This window comes from Pseudorasbora parva, chromosome 20 (genome assembly GCF_024679245.1).
Source record: "Pseudorasbora parva isolate DD20220531a chromosome 20, ASM2467924v1, whole genome shotgun sequence".
NCBI lineage: Eukaryota > Metazoa > Chordata > Actinopteri > Cypriniformes > Gobionidae > Pseudorasbora > Pseudorasbora parva.
The window spans coordinates 29,306,433-29,327,093 of NC_090191.1; the positions used below are offsets into that span (position 1 = coordinate 29,306,433).

Here is a 20,661-nt window from a genome sequence, read left to right on the forward strand (position 1 = left end):
TGTATTGAATTGTTTGGGTCTGCCTTTCAGTTTGTATTCTTCTGCTGCCTTGCACAAGACAATCAATAGGGATGAGCCTTCTCACTGGATGGGTGATATTAGAGCTGAATGCCGCTTACGGGATGGGAAAAGCTGTCTGAGGACACACACACTTAGAGCCTTTGGCATAACAGCACTGTGGTCTTTTTTTACTTTAAGTGTGGGCATCGGATTAGAGACTTTGAGATGGACGTCTTTGTGCATTACTTATGTGTGTGTGCGATTGTGATTGTGTGTCTAAAGTTTTGTTATTGACCTCCTGGTGTGGCATTAAGAAAGGCACAAAAGCCGGAGGTTCATGAATTAGACTGTGGCTCCATAGCAGGGCCATTATGGAGCTGACTGTTCCATAGCCACACCATTGTGGCTCAAGACTTGGACAGTTGCACACAGCCGTCATTGACGTGCATGAATTGGAAATGCTCCTGAGCCGTGATGGCTGAATGCAGGGTTTGAACATGAGGAATCCATATATTAGCAGCTCTGAATTTAATGATGTGCCTGTGAATTGCATAATATGAATATTCCTTATGGAGACGTGCAGAAGATGACTAATTTCGTAAGATGTTTAAGAACTTCTCTGTATGCCAGTGCACACGAAATCGGTATGGAGAGGCGGCCCCTGAAAAAATAATCAGTTCGCACAAATAAAGTGAGTTCTTCATCGTTTGTTTAGTTATAAAGCTCTCAGACATTGAACAGTTGCGTGATTCTTATGCTAATTTGCAGAGCACACCCATATCTATTAACATGCTAATTTTATTTTGTGTGTGTTGGCATTTTTGAAGCTAATGCTAAATAATGGAATACAATACTATGAATATTCATTGCAACTTTTAAAAACTGAGCGAGCTGTATAAAATATCACTCACTCCTCTCTTTGATCATGCTTTAGTAGATAGAGAGCTTTATAAATCTCCATCACAGCACTTTTTTTCCAATCACACTGGTGACTTTTTGAAACTGTGTGTGTGTGTGTGTGTGTGTGATTTCTGTGAAGGGAATCAAGGCAGAAGGAAATATTGCAATAGCAGGCATGTGCGTATGGTTGAACCACTAGGCTTTGGTGTGCTGTTGCATTATGGGTAATTGCAGGTCAGTGGTTGTTGGTTATATTGATGTGGCGTTAGAGGCCTTTCACATGGCTTGCATCAACTCGCAAATCTCTTCCTCATATCCATTACGCGCCCCTGTAAATCTAAATCCATTCTCTTCTTTTCTAACACACATAGGAGCACTCACTTGAGCCTCAGCAGGGTTAAAAAGGGATATGTAAAGTAGATTTAGGTGTATTTGCTTGGGTTGGAGTAGATTAGAACAAACAGGCCAAATGTCAGGGGCTGCTTACACACTTGCTCACCCACCACATGCAGAGCATGTACAAACACACACTCGCACAAAAGTCTTTGGTAAAGGTAAACACACAGAAGTCAGTCTAGCTGGATATTTTTCTGTTGAAGTTTGACCTAAACTCCGAAACAAGTATGCAAACTTCATTGGCTAACACTTTACAAGTGCACAGTCCTGTTTTGTACACTTGCACCTATTAGCAGTGCTCAAGGAGGCAATAGTTACCTTCAAATGACTTTCTCATTAAACTACTTGCGTGATTGTTTTCCCCAAACCAGTTAAGCACAAATCTCACGTCCAGCCAATTTCATTGCTTAATTCAATTATGCAGTCACCTATTAAGAAATGTTCAGACTTTAGTTCAGAAATATTGTGAATGTATCCGATCACACCAGACAGTAAAGTTATACATCAGGATGTGCTACTAGTGCTATACTAAGGTTAAAGGTTTAAGTTAAGCGGGGTTAGGAGTTAGTAGTTGTTTCAGTGTTGTATGGCCAATGAAATCTTAAGATTCATCAGCAGGATGGCGTTTACACTTAACAGTAAAAATGTTTTTTTTAAATCATGCATTATGTCCAGGTAGCTAGCCATAAATGCTAACAGTTTAGCTAACATATTAAAATTGATTTACCATGTTGCTAAGAATGTACTTGCATTGTATTGCGAATTGTAATACATTTCAACTATCGTGCAACTTGGCTTGCATAGCCAGAAGCATTTGCTTTCATGGTAGACTGTGTTTCGGGCCTTAAACTAATTAAATTAATCTAATGGACGTAGAGACAGATACATTTGTGACATGCAGCCTCTTCAGTGAAATGGAGAAAAAATGTAGCATAGAAACATCAGAAGTTATGATGACGACTGTAAGAAAGTTGCAGGGTTCAAGCGGACGAAACGATTGGAGATAACCAGCTTACAGCAAGTTGACATTTTAATAAAACAAAAATCAAAATTAAATACATAGATGAATAATTAAAAATATGATCATCATGCATTTTGAAAATATGTTGAATTCCATTTAATGCCGAATTCAATGTGATTGCAATCTAAGATCATCTCCTGGTGACTGTAAACACAACACAGTCTATTAAAGACTTTCCATCACTTACTACACACTCCATACAGCTGCTCTGCTTCCTGGTTTTGAGTGTAGGCCGGTAGTGGACACCAGTGAGTGAATGAAGCTCTGGTAGGGGGTCTTTGAACACGAGGGGGAAGCTCAGAATTAACCCCAGCAGTCCTGCAGTCAGGCATCACACTTTGAAATGAAGCAATCTGTCTCTACTGAGCGGTCCTAGGTCAGCACCCTTCGGCCTGCCACAAAATAGGCCCTTTATTTGAGCCAGATGTTCAGAAACAAGCTAGGCGGATCCCAGTCCTCCCTCTTTCCCTTCAAGTGTGTCTCTCTCTGCCTTCCTTTGCTCTTGGACTCCTTCCTATTCCGCCACTGTTTTCTTTCCCCCCCACACACACACACACTCCCTCCGCTCCTTCTACTGTCCCATGGTGGTGGTGTACCCACCGTACTTCTCCAAGAGAGAGAGCTCTAGCCTGGCTGCACGCCCGTGCCTGATCCCCTGCCTGGACGTGGGGACCGCTGGAAGTCTGAACAGGTGTTCTCCACTTTTTGATTTCAGTGCATTTGAATTAATCCTGTCAGCTCAGCTGTTAAAACAACTGTCACCCCCAGCTGCTAGTCATTTTAGGCTGGATCTGACACACTCCGCCAGTCTACGGCAGTCGCCGATGACATACACACACTCTCACCGTCTGTTCCCTGGCCCATTGTCACGGCCACAAAGCGATTTGCAGACACACGTACATACACAGGCGCATACGCACAAAGGAAATGCCTCGGCACATCAGCATAGTCATAAGAACTGAAATTGATTGTTAAAATGTTGTTTTTGATATAAAGAACTTAGCGACTGATTTACACTTTGAAAGCAGTATTCACATTGAGCTTTTTAAGTTTATCTAATAGGTTATGTAGCCTAATGAGGTTTATAGGTTCTCTTTTTTTTTTTTAGCTTTTTACTGGTTATGTAGCCTAATGAGGTTTCTATATAACAGGTTATGTAGCCTAATGAGGTTTATATATTTATGTTTATTTAGATATAGACTTGTATTATTTAAAAAAAGGCGATTGTCATTTCAATAGACAAATGCAAACATTGTAAAATAAAACCAATGTTCATTCACTTATTTACATTTATTTATGTAAATGTATTTCTTTATTTACTTTTAAATTTATTTATTTTGGAGGGAGTCTCCAAAGGGAGATTTTGTCAAATCAAACTATTTTCAAGGGACAATTTTGTTCTACCAACTATATCTGTCTTAGTAAACCACAGAAGTTCACATACATCATCTGTTTCCTTCTCTTTCCACTATATATTTATATATATATATTTAATTATTGCCATTTAAATACTTAACCTCCTCTTCCTCTTCCCTTCTCTTCTCATCCACCTTTGCTCAGAGGTGCTATGTTTGAGAGTGTTGTTTCTGTCATTCAGTAAGATTTCTTTCATCCGGATTCACATACCCCTCAGTTAGATACAGGTTACACATTCTGGCAAATGTTTTTCACACATTTAAATATGTTTACTTCTTTTTAATGCCAAGAGCACAGAACAACGCAGTGGGTTAATTACTGGTGGATGATAAATGGTTGATCGAGCGAGTGTTCAGAAACTTTGGCTGTTTAGTTTTAGCCCTGTCTGCCCTTTATTATCCAATGCCAGTTGAGGGAATACATTTGTTTAAAAAAAAAAAAAAAGTTCAGGTGTGTGAGGAAATGTAGGATTCATTAGCATAATTTAGGGCCAGTGCTCCAACCTTTCAGAGGGCCAGGCCACGTTCTAATCTCCGCGTAAGGCTGTTCTCACCTTTGAGAGAGAGAGATATATAGATAGATGGAACGCAGAGCAGAAACAAGCACTCTTGCACAATAGAATGTATAGTTTGTCATGTGTTTGGATATTTGCTTACAGGCTTATGACGTTTTGGGGACTTTGGACCCCAGTGTGCACACAGCGGCAGGAGAAGAGAGTGAGGTCGTGGATTTAGCCTCCACCCCTCTGTTGTTTCTACACAGATAAACCTCTTCATACTTCTTTATTTTGTGCATTACTGTAGTCTTTGCCAGGTTTTTTTTTTTTTTTTTTTGTCTCACCAGTAATGCTTAAGTAATCCGTCATTGTTGCTTTTGTAACTTATATTATACTCCCTGGGGTACATGTACACCTGGTTGGGAATCACTGCGTTACAATGTGTTTCTGTTTGAACGATATTTGGTACTGGGATAGTGTGCACACTTAATATTTCTGTCTAATGACTACTTTTGTGGACCTCTAAAGTGCCGTATTCCATCCAGTGCTTTTAATATGTTAACATTATTATGAGTGCACTGTACAGACTGACACAGTAAGGGTTTAAATGAACGAATTAAGATGAAACAGTTTGTTTTTGCTGTTCTGTACCCCTGCTGTTGACTAACCAATGGAAATGCAATATAGCTTATAAGTGGGGAGTTATTCCCATGACCAAACTTATCAAGGAATCAAAGTTTTAACTTGAAAGCATTTTCCGCCATCCCCCACCCTGTCCACCTCCCCTCTTCCTGTCCTACAGATGAAGAGAAAGAAGCAATCGAGTTGAGGGATGTGCCGGGTGGTGGGTGCAGGGGTCTGTTGGCTTTGCTGGGCATGGGCAGCTTCTTAGAGCTGTTAACAATCACCTAATGGCTCTCACATGGCTAACGGTATCTGGGAGCAATGGAGCCCACACAATGCCGGCCATTCTTACTGCAAGCATTTTAACTGCCCCAGGCACACAGAGACAACAGCAACTATTAAATCCAGTGTAAATCCGGGGTGTGTAAGAGGAAAAACATGCCTTTAGATTCCCCACTTCCTGTTTGCACAGGTCAGACAGAGCCATTTTGCTTATTGATAAGCTTGTGTCCGTGCCTCCGTCAGGAAAAAAGCTGCGTCCGTGAATATGAAAGAAATGAAAAACAATGTGAACACAAGAGGAAGCAAATTGTAATATGGGTAATAGCTGTTTTCATTTTTCATTTGTTGTGACAAGTTTAAAATGGAGACATCTGAGTGGTTTTTGTTTGTTTTTTCCTCCAAAATGCAAAGCAGAATTATCATGACAGCATAGTCTGCCTGTGTGTGTGTGACAGGCCTGTGACAGCTGCTTTCTGAAAGCCACAGTACACTTCAACGTGACATACAGCAATTGTGATTTTAACAGACACCGCGGCCTCTGCCGTGTGCTTGGACAAATTTTATATTTATTTAGTTACTTATTTATTTATTTTCGATTACTTTTCAGTCCATAGCTCATGTAATACGGACTTTGTGATAGCAAGTGTTTGCAACCGTGTGTGTGTGTGTGTGGGTTGCCTCAGTCCAAAGCTGCTTTTTTTTTTTCTTCTGCTGTCCCGCAGTTAATGCATCAGAGACTCGGACGAACACGTTGTATTCTTTTGTTGTCATTTTAAAGTGATGTAATGAAAGCGGGTGGCGGCAGGGCCCCGGGGCTATGACAGCTCTCTGCTGACTGGGCTACGCGCGAGACACGCTGAAGAGGGGTTATTGCCACGAGACAGATTGAAAGTGTCATTTTCCATTATAGAGCACACGGAGGAAGCACAAATATGCCCTGGCCTACTTTAACAGGATGCCTTTGACAAGAGAAATGCGTGTGCTCGGAGGAGAGGGGAGCCCTGAGCCGAGCTTAACCCTTTCTTCTGACATACCGCGGCATGAGAAATTACGCTCTTGTCGGGATACAGGAATACAGGAATGGTTCACTTAAAAAAATTATATGTTATATCAAACCCATATGACTTTCTTTCTTCAGTAAAACACAAAATTGAATATTTAGCAGAATGTTTAGCACAATGATTCTGTATAAACTAACTCTTTAAATTATCATATAAGCATCAATTATGCAAAATACATTCCCATAGATGCAAAGCATGAGCCTCACTGCATATTATATCTCGGTTACACTTTATTTAACACATTCAGTTGACTAAGTAACCTTGCACCTACATGTCTACTAACTCTCATTAGAATGTTAATAGAGCATTAGTAAATTAGTAGGATTAGGGTTAAATTAAGTTTAAATATTAGGGGCCATCAAAATAAAGTGTTACCTATATTTCAGACCTAAGTGTCTGCAAACATAATTTGTAATTTTTTATCTTTTAAGACTTTTGAGATGTTAATCTGTTCAGGCCAATTCGCTTAGCCTGAAACTTAAAAGCAAATCTCAACACTAAGCCACATATGGAATATAAAAAGGCTTGTTTTATGACTGTATGCATGCAGATTATTAATTAATTTCTATATGCATGTACAATTGCATATATTTTTGCATGCCCGTGTGTGTGCGTATCAGTAGAGTGGCTGATATTCAGATGTATGCCAGCCAGATTTGAAGTCTTGGACGTCCTCAGAGAATGTCTTAATTCTCTCAGACTTTCTCACACGTCGTGATGGTTTTGCTCACATTCTTCTTCACAATGTCATGCCCTCCACGCAGTTATTTCAATCTGGCAGTGTAAATTTGGCACCGCGAAAGAGGTGCCAGAATAAATTTGGCGGGAGTTTTGGTTCAAATCAAATTGGACATAAGCACCCACAACACCATCTGTCAGAGAAGGATTGCAGATATGTGAAGGGCACAATTCCGTCAGAGATAAACGACTTTTTCAATTTGTAAATCTCACCCTGCAACTTTAGTTGGGAATTATTTTCTGTTAATTTATGGAAAATTGATTTATCGTCATCTGAGGACTAGAGCTGAAGAGCACACTTTGTAGTGCTAGTAGGACTTCTATATCACACTACGTAAATGTAGTTCACACTCAGGTTTTTCACATTTCTAAAACATTCTGTAAAATATTGCATTCTATAAAATATTGCTGAAAATTGTCTGTAAAACTGTCAGGTTATGTACAAATGGTTTTGCAAACAATTTACACCGTTCTGCTCGTGTTTCATTAATAAGTTCAGATGTTTATGACAAATTCAAATGAGGAACTATATATAGTTCAGATTACCTATGATGTCAAGGTGTTTTTCTTTTTATATTTTGTATTAGAAAATGGTGCATGTTACCCTGGTGACCGCTCTTGAAGGTAAAGGGTGTTTAACATCCTGACATTTAACTTTCGCTCTGCTCTTTATGTTGACTCCACACGCTTTACATGTTACGACTTCACACGAACTCTAAACTCTCACCTTATCTCACTCCATCGTGCTCTGTCCCTCCACGTTTCCCTTTTTTTCTGTTTGTGTCACCTCTCTGAGTTTTTTGAGCAAAAAGAAGAAAGAGGACATTCTCTGTGTGTGTGCGTGTGTGAGAATGTTTGTACAGAGTGTTGCTAAGCGTTGCCTTTTCCTCCATCAGCACACATAATTGGGACTTTTAGCTTGAATGGCGGCTTTTGATGAGAGATTTGGTCCGATGTTTTTTTTTTTTTTTTTTCTTGCTCTGTGCGTTTCTACACGCACAGTCTCTCAGTGTCTGCCGCGCCGGGAGAAAACATGAGCGACTGCCGATGTTTGAACGTCCTTTAGAAAGAATTTTCAACATGGTCTCTGGGCAAATAACAGCCGTACATAAATTGATCATCAAGGGTGATTATAATCATCTTTTCATTTGACTGGGGAATTCAGGAGTGGAGTTTGCACAGCATGTTTGTTTCTGAATCAAACTTCTGCCGTTTGCTTTTTAAAATCTCATGAACTTTTTTTAAAACGCAAAACCCTAAATGACTACTGATCAGGACTGCATTAATTGATTACAGTGTTTTTGTCACAAAGGCTGTAATTCATTACTAGTTTTTGTGATTGAAACCCATCTATTTGTGTTTGTATTAACTCCTCACAAAGATCTAAGCGCAGCTGGACTCCTGTGTGTGCGCATCTCGTGACATATATACGCCACTGAACTCAAAGTGTGTGACGGTCCTTTCTGTCCAACCTTAGATAAACTAGCTGGGTGCTTGTATAATTGGTTATTCAATTCTGACCTCTGTGGCGACTGGGAGCTGCTGCAGCGTGTTGCTTTCTGCCAAGAGCAGTCAATGTGGAGCCTGTTCTGGTGCTGTGTGCTGGGCCGGGCCCGAGCCAGGGCCTTTCCTGTGAGCCCTCCCCACCCGCGTGAAGCTGGCGCTGGGACACTGGCCCTTTTGTTGTCCACTGTGGGCCTGGCTCTCCTTGTCTCATTCCCCCTCCGTCTCCCCGCTTTTCTCCACTCCTCCAAAACCAACCCCCGCCCCCTCTTTCTTTTCCGAACAAAACATCTCATTGGCTTTGCAAATATGAGATAATTGGAAAAATGGAGTTGGCCGAGCTGAGTCAGAACGTTTTGGGCAAAAAATAGCATTGCAACGGCGAGGCATGGAGAAACAGAGAGTGGAGTGATGAAATTGTTTGTGAAGTACAGAGCCCGGACCGCCCTAAGTTGGACCATGGTGTGTGAAGAATGAAAGCGCACTCGGTGGTGGCACATCTTGAGCGGTTCTTCCATGCTTTTCAGCCAGGTGGCTGGACATCTTGGCATCGGCTCTGCCAGCTGCTGGAGTCCTCTGGAGCCAATGAACTTTAATAATGCCTCATAATTCACCTATTATTGTCAGATTAACTTCTCCTCTCCCAGTTTGGCATGGTTGTTGAATTTTTGATCTCATATTCAGTTTACAGATGAGTGTGTGCGACTGACGCGCTTGTTTGTCAGATCTGTCTGCCGAACATCCTGTTCTTGACACAAATAGAGATGTATGAGTGTAGGGGCAGTTCATAATAGTTGATGGTCAAAGTGTTTGCAAAATCGGATCAAGGGACTCCCAGGGGACGGAGTGCTATCCATAGCATGTATGTATGTATATGTGTGTGTATATGTGAATTGTTCCTTTCTTATTAATATTACACATTTATATTAATGCTATTATTTATATTTTATTTAAAACATTTCTCACCACTGCCTTTGTCTTGCTCACCATTTTTTGATCTTTTTTTTTTTTTTTTTTTTTTTAAGCTGCTTATATTTCAAACAGGGTAATTTCAGAGAAATAATACCATCTTGCTTTCTCTTTTACCAAACATTCTCTCTCAATCAGGTTTTGTCTAATTGACATCTTGGCACCCACACTCCTCTCAAACACAACCTTACTCTGTGTTTTTCCACAGTTCTCTTTCCGCTATACCCCTCAGGCAGTGCTGGTCCCACCAAAAATGTGCTCCCCCCACCTTGTAAGGGTGCATAAGCAGGGTTCCACCCAGCTGCCACAAACAAGACCTCTTTACACTAATGCATACAAGATGTGCTGCTGTATTGGAAATAATGGGACCAGTCCCAAAGTTCCTGCCCTCCCACCCTTTTTCTCATTCTTATGCACATATTTTTTTTATGCCGATAACCTATTCCCATAGCAAATATTGGTTTTAAATCTGCAGCTAGTAGCTTTTATTTGTATAGAACACTTTATAGTTCAAATGTTTCTCTTACTTAATGGAGACTTAATGGAGTTTTCAGGTGGGTTTTATGTATTAATTATTTATCATGTGTTTCATTTAAAAATATAAAAGTAGACAAAATCTGGCATGCAGTAAATTTATAGGGCTATACCATTATGGTTAGCTTTGGTTTCATACAGAAATCTCTGACTTTTTATTTCAGAATTCTGAGTATAGTGTGAGACTTTTGAAGCTGTAGGGGACACTTTTGAAATTAGTTTGCCTTTTTCTTTTTAAATTTGAAATGTAGGTCACTCCATCAAAATTCTCAATTAATTTAAAGTCTCAATCCATTTAACATAACATCTTTGCTATCAAGAAGAAAAAACTGAGATATTAAAGAGATATAATTTGTGATTTTTAGTTCACTACACTTCAAATAAAAGCCGTTGTTTATTAGTACACTTATATTCTCATATAAAGTGACAGGTTTAAGTCCTTATTTTAGCACTTTATAATTCCAGCATATGTTAAAAAAATGAAAAGCAACATCACAGGCTGAACTGAAAGGTGCTTCTATCAAAGGCCCACAGAAAAGGAGTGCTGCAACAGTCCTTTTCTTCCCAAAACATGAGAGAGGATAAGAACAAGATCAAGACAGGGGATCTGCCACGAAAGACAGATACATCAGCATATCTGCTTCCTTCTCTGTCCATTTTGCAGTAAACGATTGCACAGATCCCCGCTGCAGGCTGTCACATAAAAGAGGGCTTTCTATTTTTATTAATAGTTAAAGTGAAGGAGCTGTCAGCAGGGACAATAGCGGCCATGTTAATAAATAAAAATAATAACTATTATGGTGCCGCGGTGAGCGAGAGGGAGAAAGTACTATATACTATACAGGGAGAGAGAGAGAGAGCAGGCAGGGGGGATAGACGAAGTGGCCATTTGTTGAAACCTTTCGCTTGTCAAAGCTCTTGGGCTTAAAAGCCTCTGTCATTGTTACGCACAGATGCCAGAATAGAGGAGAGAGAGAGAGAGAGCCGAGGGCTAATAACACCTGTTGGGGTGACAGTGAGACAGCTGTCAGTAGAAACAGCAGCAGTGAAGGTGATTGGCTGAATGGTGAGGCAGTGCGTTCATAAACCAAAGACGTCTGGTTCAGGCCTGAAAGTGTCAAACTTTGAAGTCCAGAGGCGAGACCAGGAACGCAAAGGATATTCAGAAACACTCAAGAGGAAAGAATGCGACAAACTTTAAATTGCAGACATGCCACTGAGGAAGTTTGAGCACTAATCAGACATGAAATATTTGGCAAGTCTTCTTCCATTTGGCAAGTCTTTGGGTGCAAGTGTGTGTGCCGCCCACCTGGGGCCTATACAGTCTATCAGTCGCAAAGACACAGGTTAGTTCTCAGTGTATTAACTGCAGCTGAATTGGTAATGGTGCCACCTGGTGTTTTTTACTTTGGTGGAAAAGTGTTTAACTGTACGTGTGTGTGTGTGTGTTTTATCTTTTTGGAGGTACAGTTTCGTTTTCTGAAGGGTTTAGAGGTTAAGAGTTAAATGAGAATATTTATCATATAAAATCATATGGAATCAAACAAATGACCTTCGAATTTTAAGCATCATGCAAAAAGAAAGAATGAAAATGAAATTGAATATAAAGTGTGTGTGTGTGTGTGTATTCTCATATTTCAAAGAGTTTAGTTTAAGATTTAAATTAATCTGAAAAAAAGTTAATTAGAGAGAGAGGTGTTTTTTTAGACACTTATTATATAAATTATATGGAATCAGACCATGACCTTGCTGTTGCAAGTGTCAGGCTTTACTATTTGTGCTATAAGATTGTAGAATGGCAAAAAGAAAGGATACAAATTTATCTTAGAGGACATTGAAATTGAATGTAAAGTGTGTGTGTGTGTGTGTGTGTGTGTGTGTGTGTGTGTGTGTGTGTGTGTGTGTGTGTGTGTGTGTGTGTGTGTGTGTGTGTGTGTGTGTGTGTGTGTGTGTGTGTGTGTGTGTGTGTGTGTGTGTGTGTGTGTTCGTTCATGTTTTTCTATCTTGGTGGGGACTTTAACCTGAATGCACACTGACTCATAAGGACATAAGGACTTGTCACCATGGGGAACTAAATTGAGGTCTCTGTGAGGAAACTTTTTTCCAAAAGCATTTAGCTTTTTGTGCAATTTTGATATTCTGAAGGGCTTAAGGTTTAATGATTACAATTTAAAGGAGTCTGAATGAATATGTTTGAATGAGGTTTAAGACAGAATTTATCATATAAAATAATATGGACTCGATTCCATGACCTTGCCGTTGCAAGCATTATGCTTTACTCTTTTGAGCAGCGGGATGTAGAATGACAAAAAGAAAAGGAAAAGGAAAGTCTGTAGTTTCTCAGCCTGCTAAAATACTGACTGCTGTCGTTTACCACAAACACACACCTTGGGTTACTCTTTGTTTCTCTCTCTTCCTTGTTTTGTTTCATATTGCGGTTAATTGTTGTGATGGTGATGCTGGTACTGGTGCGTGCATGTATTTGTGTTAGGAGGAATACAGGGAGGGTGTTGAGAGTTGTTGTAATTTTCCTCTCTCTCTCTTGTTTGAGACGTCCGTCCTTGGCAGGTTAGTAATTAGCGTGTGGGGTGGAGGGGTTAGCGGGTCCGCGGGGTGTATTAGGAAAACAAAGCGCACAGCCTCGATAATGTGTCCATTGTACCCGGTGCATTAAGAGCCTCTTTGTGTTAGCTGGAGCATAGGGCTAATGATTGGCTAACAGCAGGTGAGGAAGCTGCTCAACTCTCTCTCTCTCTCTCTCTCTCTCTCTCTCTCTCTCTCTCTCTCTCTCTCTCTCTCTCTCTCTCTCTCTCTCTCTCTCTCCCTCCATCCTCTCTTCCTCCTGCCCTACTGTTGGTGCCATTAGAGAGACGGGCCTTTATTACAGCAAATGGACTTTAAATGAGCTATATTGTGATGTTGCCTGCCTGTGGTAATTCTCTCTCTTTCTGTCTCTCCCTCCCCTCCAGAGGCCCCTAGTATTGAGAGGCTGTTGTCTAAGGACTGGAAGGACAAGCTATTGGCCATGGGTTCTGGCAACTTTGGAGAGATCAAAGGTAAAACGAAAGACTTTGTGTCTTCATTTGACCTCTGAGTGTATGCATGTGCGTGTTCGGCCTTCGATACATCTGTTGTGTCTCTTTTTAGCGCAACAGAACCATTCGCTATTCCAATTGGCGATTGGGTCAGAAGAGCTGATTTTGTGGTTCTAGTTTTGAAGTGAACCTATAATCATACTTATAATTGTATGTATCAAATGTCACCTTAGACATTTCCAAGTGTTCTGAGAGCTCAGGTATGCTAATCCACCTAGCAGCAGCCTCTTCGCCGTCCCCAGTTAATGATCTGCCGGGATGACTTGCTAAGCAACAGCCTTGCTCATGTTAGCACGGTTAATGATACATCCTGTTAGGTCACTCAGCCGTAGCGAGAACACACTCCACTGTCAGTTTAACAAGCCTCTGTACACCTTCCTCATGCTAGTGGCGTGTTCGTGCGGCTAACTCTGGAGGAAATGTACTTCATTAAGTGGCTCAGAAATATTTAATCAAACAAAGCTTGTTCACGCTCCTGGAGCAGAGATGGGAATGCCATTGATCAAGCCGTCGGTGCGGTAACCCCACTGTGATGACATTTTAGCGGGAGAGCATCCCCGCCATGACCACCGATGACTAGCGGTTGGAGAGGGCCTTCGCAACTGTCCTCTCTCTGTGTGTGTACCCTTTAAGATCAGAAATGGACACACAAATGTGTAAAAATAATTAGGTAATTTTAAAACCAGGTGTTGTAAGCAAGGTTTTCTTTTAAATATCATGTTTAGCCATTCAGGAACACACTCAGTCTGTGAATAATGTTGTACGTTCAAATTCGGGTTTGCTTATATGTCTTTGGGAATGGGGTTTTGTCAAAGAATGTGAAGTTCGCAAAAGAGTGGAAGTTTGTAAACAGCCAAAATTGCTTCTAGCTTCTCCAATTCCAAATTCATTACATGCTATTTTGCTGCTAGCAGATATATTCCTTGATAGTTAGTTGATAGTGGTATAGTGATAGAAATATATAAAGTATGGCACAGCTAAAGCACTGTATTGACCAGTATTCTATAGAACAGTTACTGTATAAATGAATTGTACTTTAAAAAGTCAAAGTCAAAATATCTTGTACAGTAAAGAACCGCATGTAAGGTTACAGAGCAGAAGAGATGGAATGAAAGAGAAAGAGAGAAGAAAAGAAAAGTGGTAATGGACAATAAGAGCCTCGGGCTAAGCTCTTTCTCTCCTTCTCTCCCTCTTGTAACACAGCACTGTGCTGCTTTAGGGATTTATCTTTTAAGCCCAGTCATTAATTAGCAGTGAGAGCTGCTTGACAGGTATTACATTGTTACAAATTGGTTAATTACTGTGGTTTGTGACATGAGGCAGGGCAGTAAAGGCAGCCTTAGGATGTTTAGAGAGAGAGGAAACCACTTATTGATCCAAAGCTGAACTTTCAGTAGCCGAGGTAAAAAGACTTCGGTTGTGATTGATGAGGCTGGTTTATTTTCTTATGTGTTTGTATAAACACCTTCTGTCAACTCTAGTCTTAGGGCATCTAGGGTATATTGTGGCAGAGGTTCAGTCACATTTTAATGAGTGAATCTTACCGAGTTAGGGACGTGCAAAACTACAAATACTTCTAAAATCGACTTGTAGGTAAGGTGTCTTAAGCAAGCTCTTTATAATAATGTTGATTTTAGGGGTATGTCCACCAACAATGATCAGATGCATTGGATTCTTTGGGATTTGTTCTTCCAGTCAAAAACAGCTGACTAGATTGCAGGAGTCTCAAGATACATATTCTAAACTATTTTTTAACTTAACATTCTGCTATATAATGTGTTCTAACCAGGTTTTTTGGACCAGTCTGGAACCAAGAAATGAACAAGAATCATTTTTTTTTTAAATTTGCAATACTAGCTGGAAGTTATATTACAACTATTTCCATGAAATCTGTGAATTCATGCACACATATGCCGTACTCGTTTGATGCTAAAATCCACATTTTTAAGATAAGATTTATAGTTTAAATCCAGATAAACCTTTCTAACCTGTCCCTAGTATGAGCAACAGGGTTTAGGAAAGAAAGCAAGAAATAAAGATCGCTTTGATCCCTCTTTTCTCTGGAATACTCGTCAGTTTTCACACAGGGCCCTTCCTTGTCCCAGGCCCGCTCGGATGCACACCCTCTTGTGAAAGCCCAGTCTGGGAGCTGTTAAGGGGCGCTGCAGGTTTATTTTTCCAACTGGCTGCCTGTGACAGTTGCCTTTATTGTGCATTGTTGAGTCTGTGTGTGTGTGTTTTTGAAGGGGTTACAAATGGAGCCTACTCTCACCTTCCTGCCAGGGCAAAGGGTCAGGTCAGCTGCTATGACTCCCTTCTTTCTCTAGCTTTCTTCATCATCTGTTTTTCCCTGGTGAGGAATGTGGCCCCTCAGAAGGTAGAGGCCGAGAACAATGGGGGATTGTGGCCTGTGCAGACGTGTGTCTGTGTGTGTGTGTTTTAACGCAGATATATGACCTCAGACGCACAATTGCGCACACATGAACTCATTAACAGACGTGCTCATTTGGACATTTGAACGCTTTAGGGGTTTAGCACACACATACTGTTTGATTGGTAGTAGTCTGGGGTAATACTGCAGTACAACGACATCCTGTCGAGTGATTTAGTCTTCCCCTCTTGCCGTCTGCTCTGGGACTGATCGTATGTCAGGGCGTTCTCATCTTTAGCCGAGGTCGGAGGTCATCTCATGCTAAATGTGTAGCGATGGCTAGGTAAACACCAGGGCGATAGCACATCTCAGGAGGAGCACATCTGGGTACAAGGCTTCCTCGACTAGCTCTTTGACCTGTGGCCTGTACACTTTAACCCCTGCAGGCACCCCGGACAGCCTGGCGGAGAAAGAGCGCCAGCTGATGGGGATGATCACGCAGCTCAGCAGTCTCAGAGAGCAGCTACTGGCCGCCCATGAGGAGCAGAAGAAACTAGCCGCTTCGCAAATCGAAAAACAGCGCCAGCAAATGGAGTTGGCGAAACAGCAACAGGACCAGGTTAGCACTTTTCCACCATGTTCCATCATGCATTTTGTCAGTTATGCACAAGAGTGTTTTTTTTTTTTTCCAAAGACTAAAGCCGATAACAATATCCGGATGGCAGGATAGGCTAATATATTGCTGATATACAAGTAATAAGGTTATTGATCAAATTAAAATTGAAAACTCAAATCTCAAAATTTAATAAACTCAATTCTCAAAATGAAATAAAATTGAATTGGCCTGGTCATCTACTGCAGGTCCTAACCAGGCAAATAATGCAATAAAGCTTGGTGTTGTACCCCAATGAAATCTCATTGGTCAAAAATCCTGAACCACTTAGCTGTATATTAAGCAATAAAATTGGTCTGATAATTGGCTGTAATTTTGACACATTGCAAATCATTCTGCTGTTAGAAAGAATAGAAAACACCTGGTGCTTGAAACTTGTTTCATAAGTAGTAGATATATTTTCAAAATTGACTACTTGATGGGTAAAGGAAGCCCTGTATATTAGGCTGGTTTCAGGTTCTCCTGACCCTGATCATGCAGTACGCGTTTCTTATGGGGCAAAAACATAAGATGCTTTTTTGGTGTTCATAAACAGCTAGATGAAGCGAAACTTAAATGGAACAGAGTGCCATAATGGAACCAGAGTGCCAGAGGAGTTGTTTTTTTTCTTACGTTGTTTCAAAGGGGATACATTTCAAGACACTATCAGCATGTTAAATTAGAGCACCACCGCAAAAATATTCAAACAAATAGAAAGTAGCCAAAGGTAAACTAGTCAGCCTCAGTAATATTATAGTTTGCTATTGGATGACCAGTAAATTAAAGACCCATGCCTTCCTGTAATGTCTGATTGGGTCACTGTTATTGTGATCCTTTAAATAATACAGAACAGTGTTATCAGTGAGTGAATGTGTGTGTGGAGGACAGATATGGATGTGTAACATTCTAACGTTCTTTACTTTGAACCACATTCACAAAGAAACCTTCTGTTGTCTCCTTCCCCCATAAGTGTTTATGTAGCTTTAAGGTCCCCTCCAGCACGCAGGCAGGAGACTAAAGGTGTTTGCATACAGAAGAGTGTGCTTTAGCTTTGTTGTGTGTATAGTTGCTTCTGGGGAGCTCAATTTTACAAAAGAAAACAGATCTGTATTAACACATACACTAACACACCCCTGTACACACACGCACACACCGCTCCAGGACTGGGCGCCACTCCTTGGTAAATATGTATGAAATACAAAAGCATACTCAACCTTCAAACACTGTTTACAGTCACCATACATGCATGTGACCCCCCCTCTGCACAAATGTCCTCTCTTGTTGGAAAAGAGTTTGACGTATGTGACAGTTTGACATCTTTTATTTGCAGATTGCACGACAACAGCAGCAACTTCTGCAGCAACAACACAAAATCAACCTCCTGCAGCAACAGATCCAGGTGAGTCGTCTATACATGCATGTCCACTCGCAGACTCGTATACATGTTTTGCGTTTATGCTTTTGAAGCTATGTTTGTGAGATGTCGCAGTGAGAGTCATTTGTCACCATGACGGTGGGGTTTCATGACAATCAAACATCCTAGTCCACCAATCAGCAATCAACTACCCAATCACAATCAACCACTCACAGGCGAGCATCAGCGCTGGTGGAGTCCATTCTCGTAGTCCTTTTTCTACAACAATCAAAATGTAGCTACACAAACAAAGACGAAGGTTGGTCCAAAGGGTAGGAAGCAACCTTATGCTGGCTTCTGAGATGATGTACCTCTGAGTCCAGAATGCATCATGACAAGCTCGGTTGAAAAATTGCTGACGGATTTAAGAAACAATTATAAATATAATTATATTTATTTGAAAGTTTAACAAAAAAGGTCCAAAATTTAAATAATTATTGAAGAAAAGACTATTTTCCCCCAAATTTGTGCATGCCGCATATTTCTAGATTATCATGCAGTTAGCTTAGCAGTGTTAACATTTGGAAACAATTCTCCCATGCACTTCGAATAACAGGCTGTAATTGAATGTTTTTCAAAGATTTTGAACAAGGCTTTTAGGTTATAGCATGTCAGCTGCTAGCTATTTGTGTGGTCCTCAAAGTAGCTGCCTATGAAGAGCATTTCAAATCACTTAAGAGGCTCCATGTTGGTTAATATGCTGCCTATATAGGCAGTAGACAAGCAGCGCAATATGTTTTGAAATAAAATGGCAAAATTACAGCCGTTCATCAAGTATGATGAATTCAATCATATCCCTCATGCAAATCAACTGATCGTATGATATTTTAAATGAATGTGTAAATATGGCTAGTAAAGAAGCAAATGGAAAACTAAACACAAGACACGTTTTGATGGGTTTGTCCCAGCTGACTTATACTTGGTGCAGAGACACTGGCCTGCTTTGTGTGTGCAGGTGTGAAGCGAATAAAGGCTTTGTGTGCAAGAGGAGATGAGATGATTCTAATTTGGTTGATAAAATGAGACTTAGCCTTGAGAGGGACTCCGGCAATTTTGGCCAGGAAGCCACATCACACTGAGACTATTCACACACACACACACACAGAGAGAGAGAGAGAGCGAAAGAGAGAGATCACTGCCGTTCGCTGGACCCCTGCCATTCTCTTTTAGTGCCTAACTGTGCGTGTGTTTGTGTGTGTGTGTGTTGCAGCTGTGTTTGTTTGTGTGTAGTATGTTCATACTACACAGCTTAGCCTGAACATGTGTATGTGAGACTTATCTGTCTCCATTTCAAAATCTGCATCAGCTCATGTCCTTATGTGTGTTAGTAGCAGCTGTGTGTGCGTCAGTCCCCAAAACACGTCCGCTTGGGTTTTTCTAGCCCCGTCGTCGCTCACAGAAACAAAGCTTCTTTTTCCCATGACTTTGCAACCTTTTCCCAAACAAGCACTTCTCCATTCAGCCTAGTGGAACAATAGTTTCTCACAGTCAACACGGAGGCGAAGGAGGGGGGCGAGAGGAGGAGACCCTTGTTATGGCCCAATCATATATTAGCCCTAAATCACCTCCTGAAAAACACACATTTGACTTGTGTCTAACACACAGGCCGCTAACATACTCTGAGCAAACACTTGCGTCAGAGACAAATATAGCCATCCTGAACTTTTAGAGTATGTTTAATGCGTACGTTTATTACAAGATGTTACTGAGGTCAGATTGCAGATTGGAGAGACAGATTGCATGTCCAAAAGAAGGGGAATAATCTTAAGTCAACATGAAATAAAAATGTACCCTATTTACCTTTTTAATGCAATTTTCCTGGTCTTATTTTGAACAATTCTTCAGGACATGTCAGTTGAAACAAAACACATTTTCCTATTTGGCTGACATCTCTTTGGAATCACTTTTGCAATTCAATCAATCTTCAATGCGTTAATTAAGTCCCACCCTTGTCCTCGTCAAATAATCGTTTTTGCTCTGATTAATAAAGGTTTCATTAAAATCAAATGGATTGCTAACTCTGTTTCATGTTGACTTTAAAGTGAATGACCATTCGAACCTAAATGGACATTTCAGCTGAATTCTGTTCCTGTAGCACATTTCAAACTCCTTGAAGAATTATCTCCTGAAATATGCACACAGTTAACACACATATACCTCTCAGTGTGGGGCCACTTCTTTAGGCTCTTGGGGGTAACATGCATACACACTCTTTCATTCCTATTAAAGCTGTGTCTCAACTCAGGGCCCCTGACGGTTATCCAACCAGGAAGACATTTGGATGAAAGAATACACCTGCTGAGAAGCATGAGGCATGAAATGCAGGATTCATATAATGCATTTCCATGCTTAACGAAAGGCGTAATGTTGAGAAGGGCCCGTGGGTGCTGTGGCTGGGAGCTGCCCACTGGTACAACCTCCTCCTGAGCTCCGCTGTACCCTGAACACTTTCCCGCTGTCTGTTCACTTTTCTCTCATTAGCATCCTCCTTTCAGCACACCTCCTCCGACTCTGCGGGGCATCGCGCTGGTGTTAGAAAATTTCCAGTACCCAGCGCAGAGGCCGGGATGAGGCTCCTCCGCTGTCAAAGTGGCAGTTAACGCAAGCATCCAGACCTCCCATGAGGAGCTGTTTTTTGCAGACTAATTTGACGTAGAACGACAGTCATTTAGCACAATGGCATTAGCCACAGCTAACGAAACGAGCACTGTCGCCGCATGTTTTAGCTAACTAACTAGTTTAAGTCTTCAGACACGGTGGCGACAGAAACCAGTGGCTGCTTATAAAACACATATTAGAGTCAACCTACATTTCGTGAAAACTAACCTAATAAAGAGCTTCCACGGCAGTACCTTATACATGTCAAACACAGCATGATTGCTTCATAACTCAATCAGACTCATTTGCCATGCGTCAGTGCCTCTTTGAGATAGTAAATTAATTTTCCAACGGAATGAGAGTTAAAAAGAAAACGGTTGCGGAGAAAAAAAGACAACAGGAACGTTAACTCATCATGAGAGTTAGACCAGGTCCTGTGCACAGGAGCAGCTAACCCAATTGGCTGTGTAATTGTTTAATTTGTCTCATTATACCTAAATGAATGTAATTGGTGTTTTTCCTGCATGAAGTGGCCGCAATGGTTGTGTGAACTGGGCTTTGTGCAGCACTGCAGATGACGATGCGGATTGA

At 40.9% G+C, this 20,661-nt stretch overlaps 1 protein-coding gene across 8 annotated transcripts in view; it reads left to right on the forward strand.

Moving 5' to 3' along the window:
* The window catches only part of sox5 (SRY-box transcription factor 5), a 232,529-nt gene that overhangs the window by 175,383 nt on the left and 36,485 nt on the right, over positions 1-20,661 (forward strand). For 6 of the 8 annotated variants that reach the window (XM_067428355.1, XM_067428353.1, XM_067428354.1 and 3 more), the window contains 3 exons: positions 12,910-12,996; positions 15,853-16,025; positions 17,389-17,457. In XM_067428355.1, the coding sequence (XP_067284456.1) occupies positions 12,910-12,996; positions 15,853-16,025; positions 17,389-17,457 (329 nt within the window). The remainder of the gene's footprint in view (positions 1-12,909; positions 12,997-15,852; positions 16,026-17,388; positions 17,458-20,661) is intronic. The other 2 variants (XM_067428359.1, XM_067428358.1) reach the window with 1 other exon arrangement.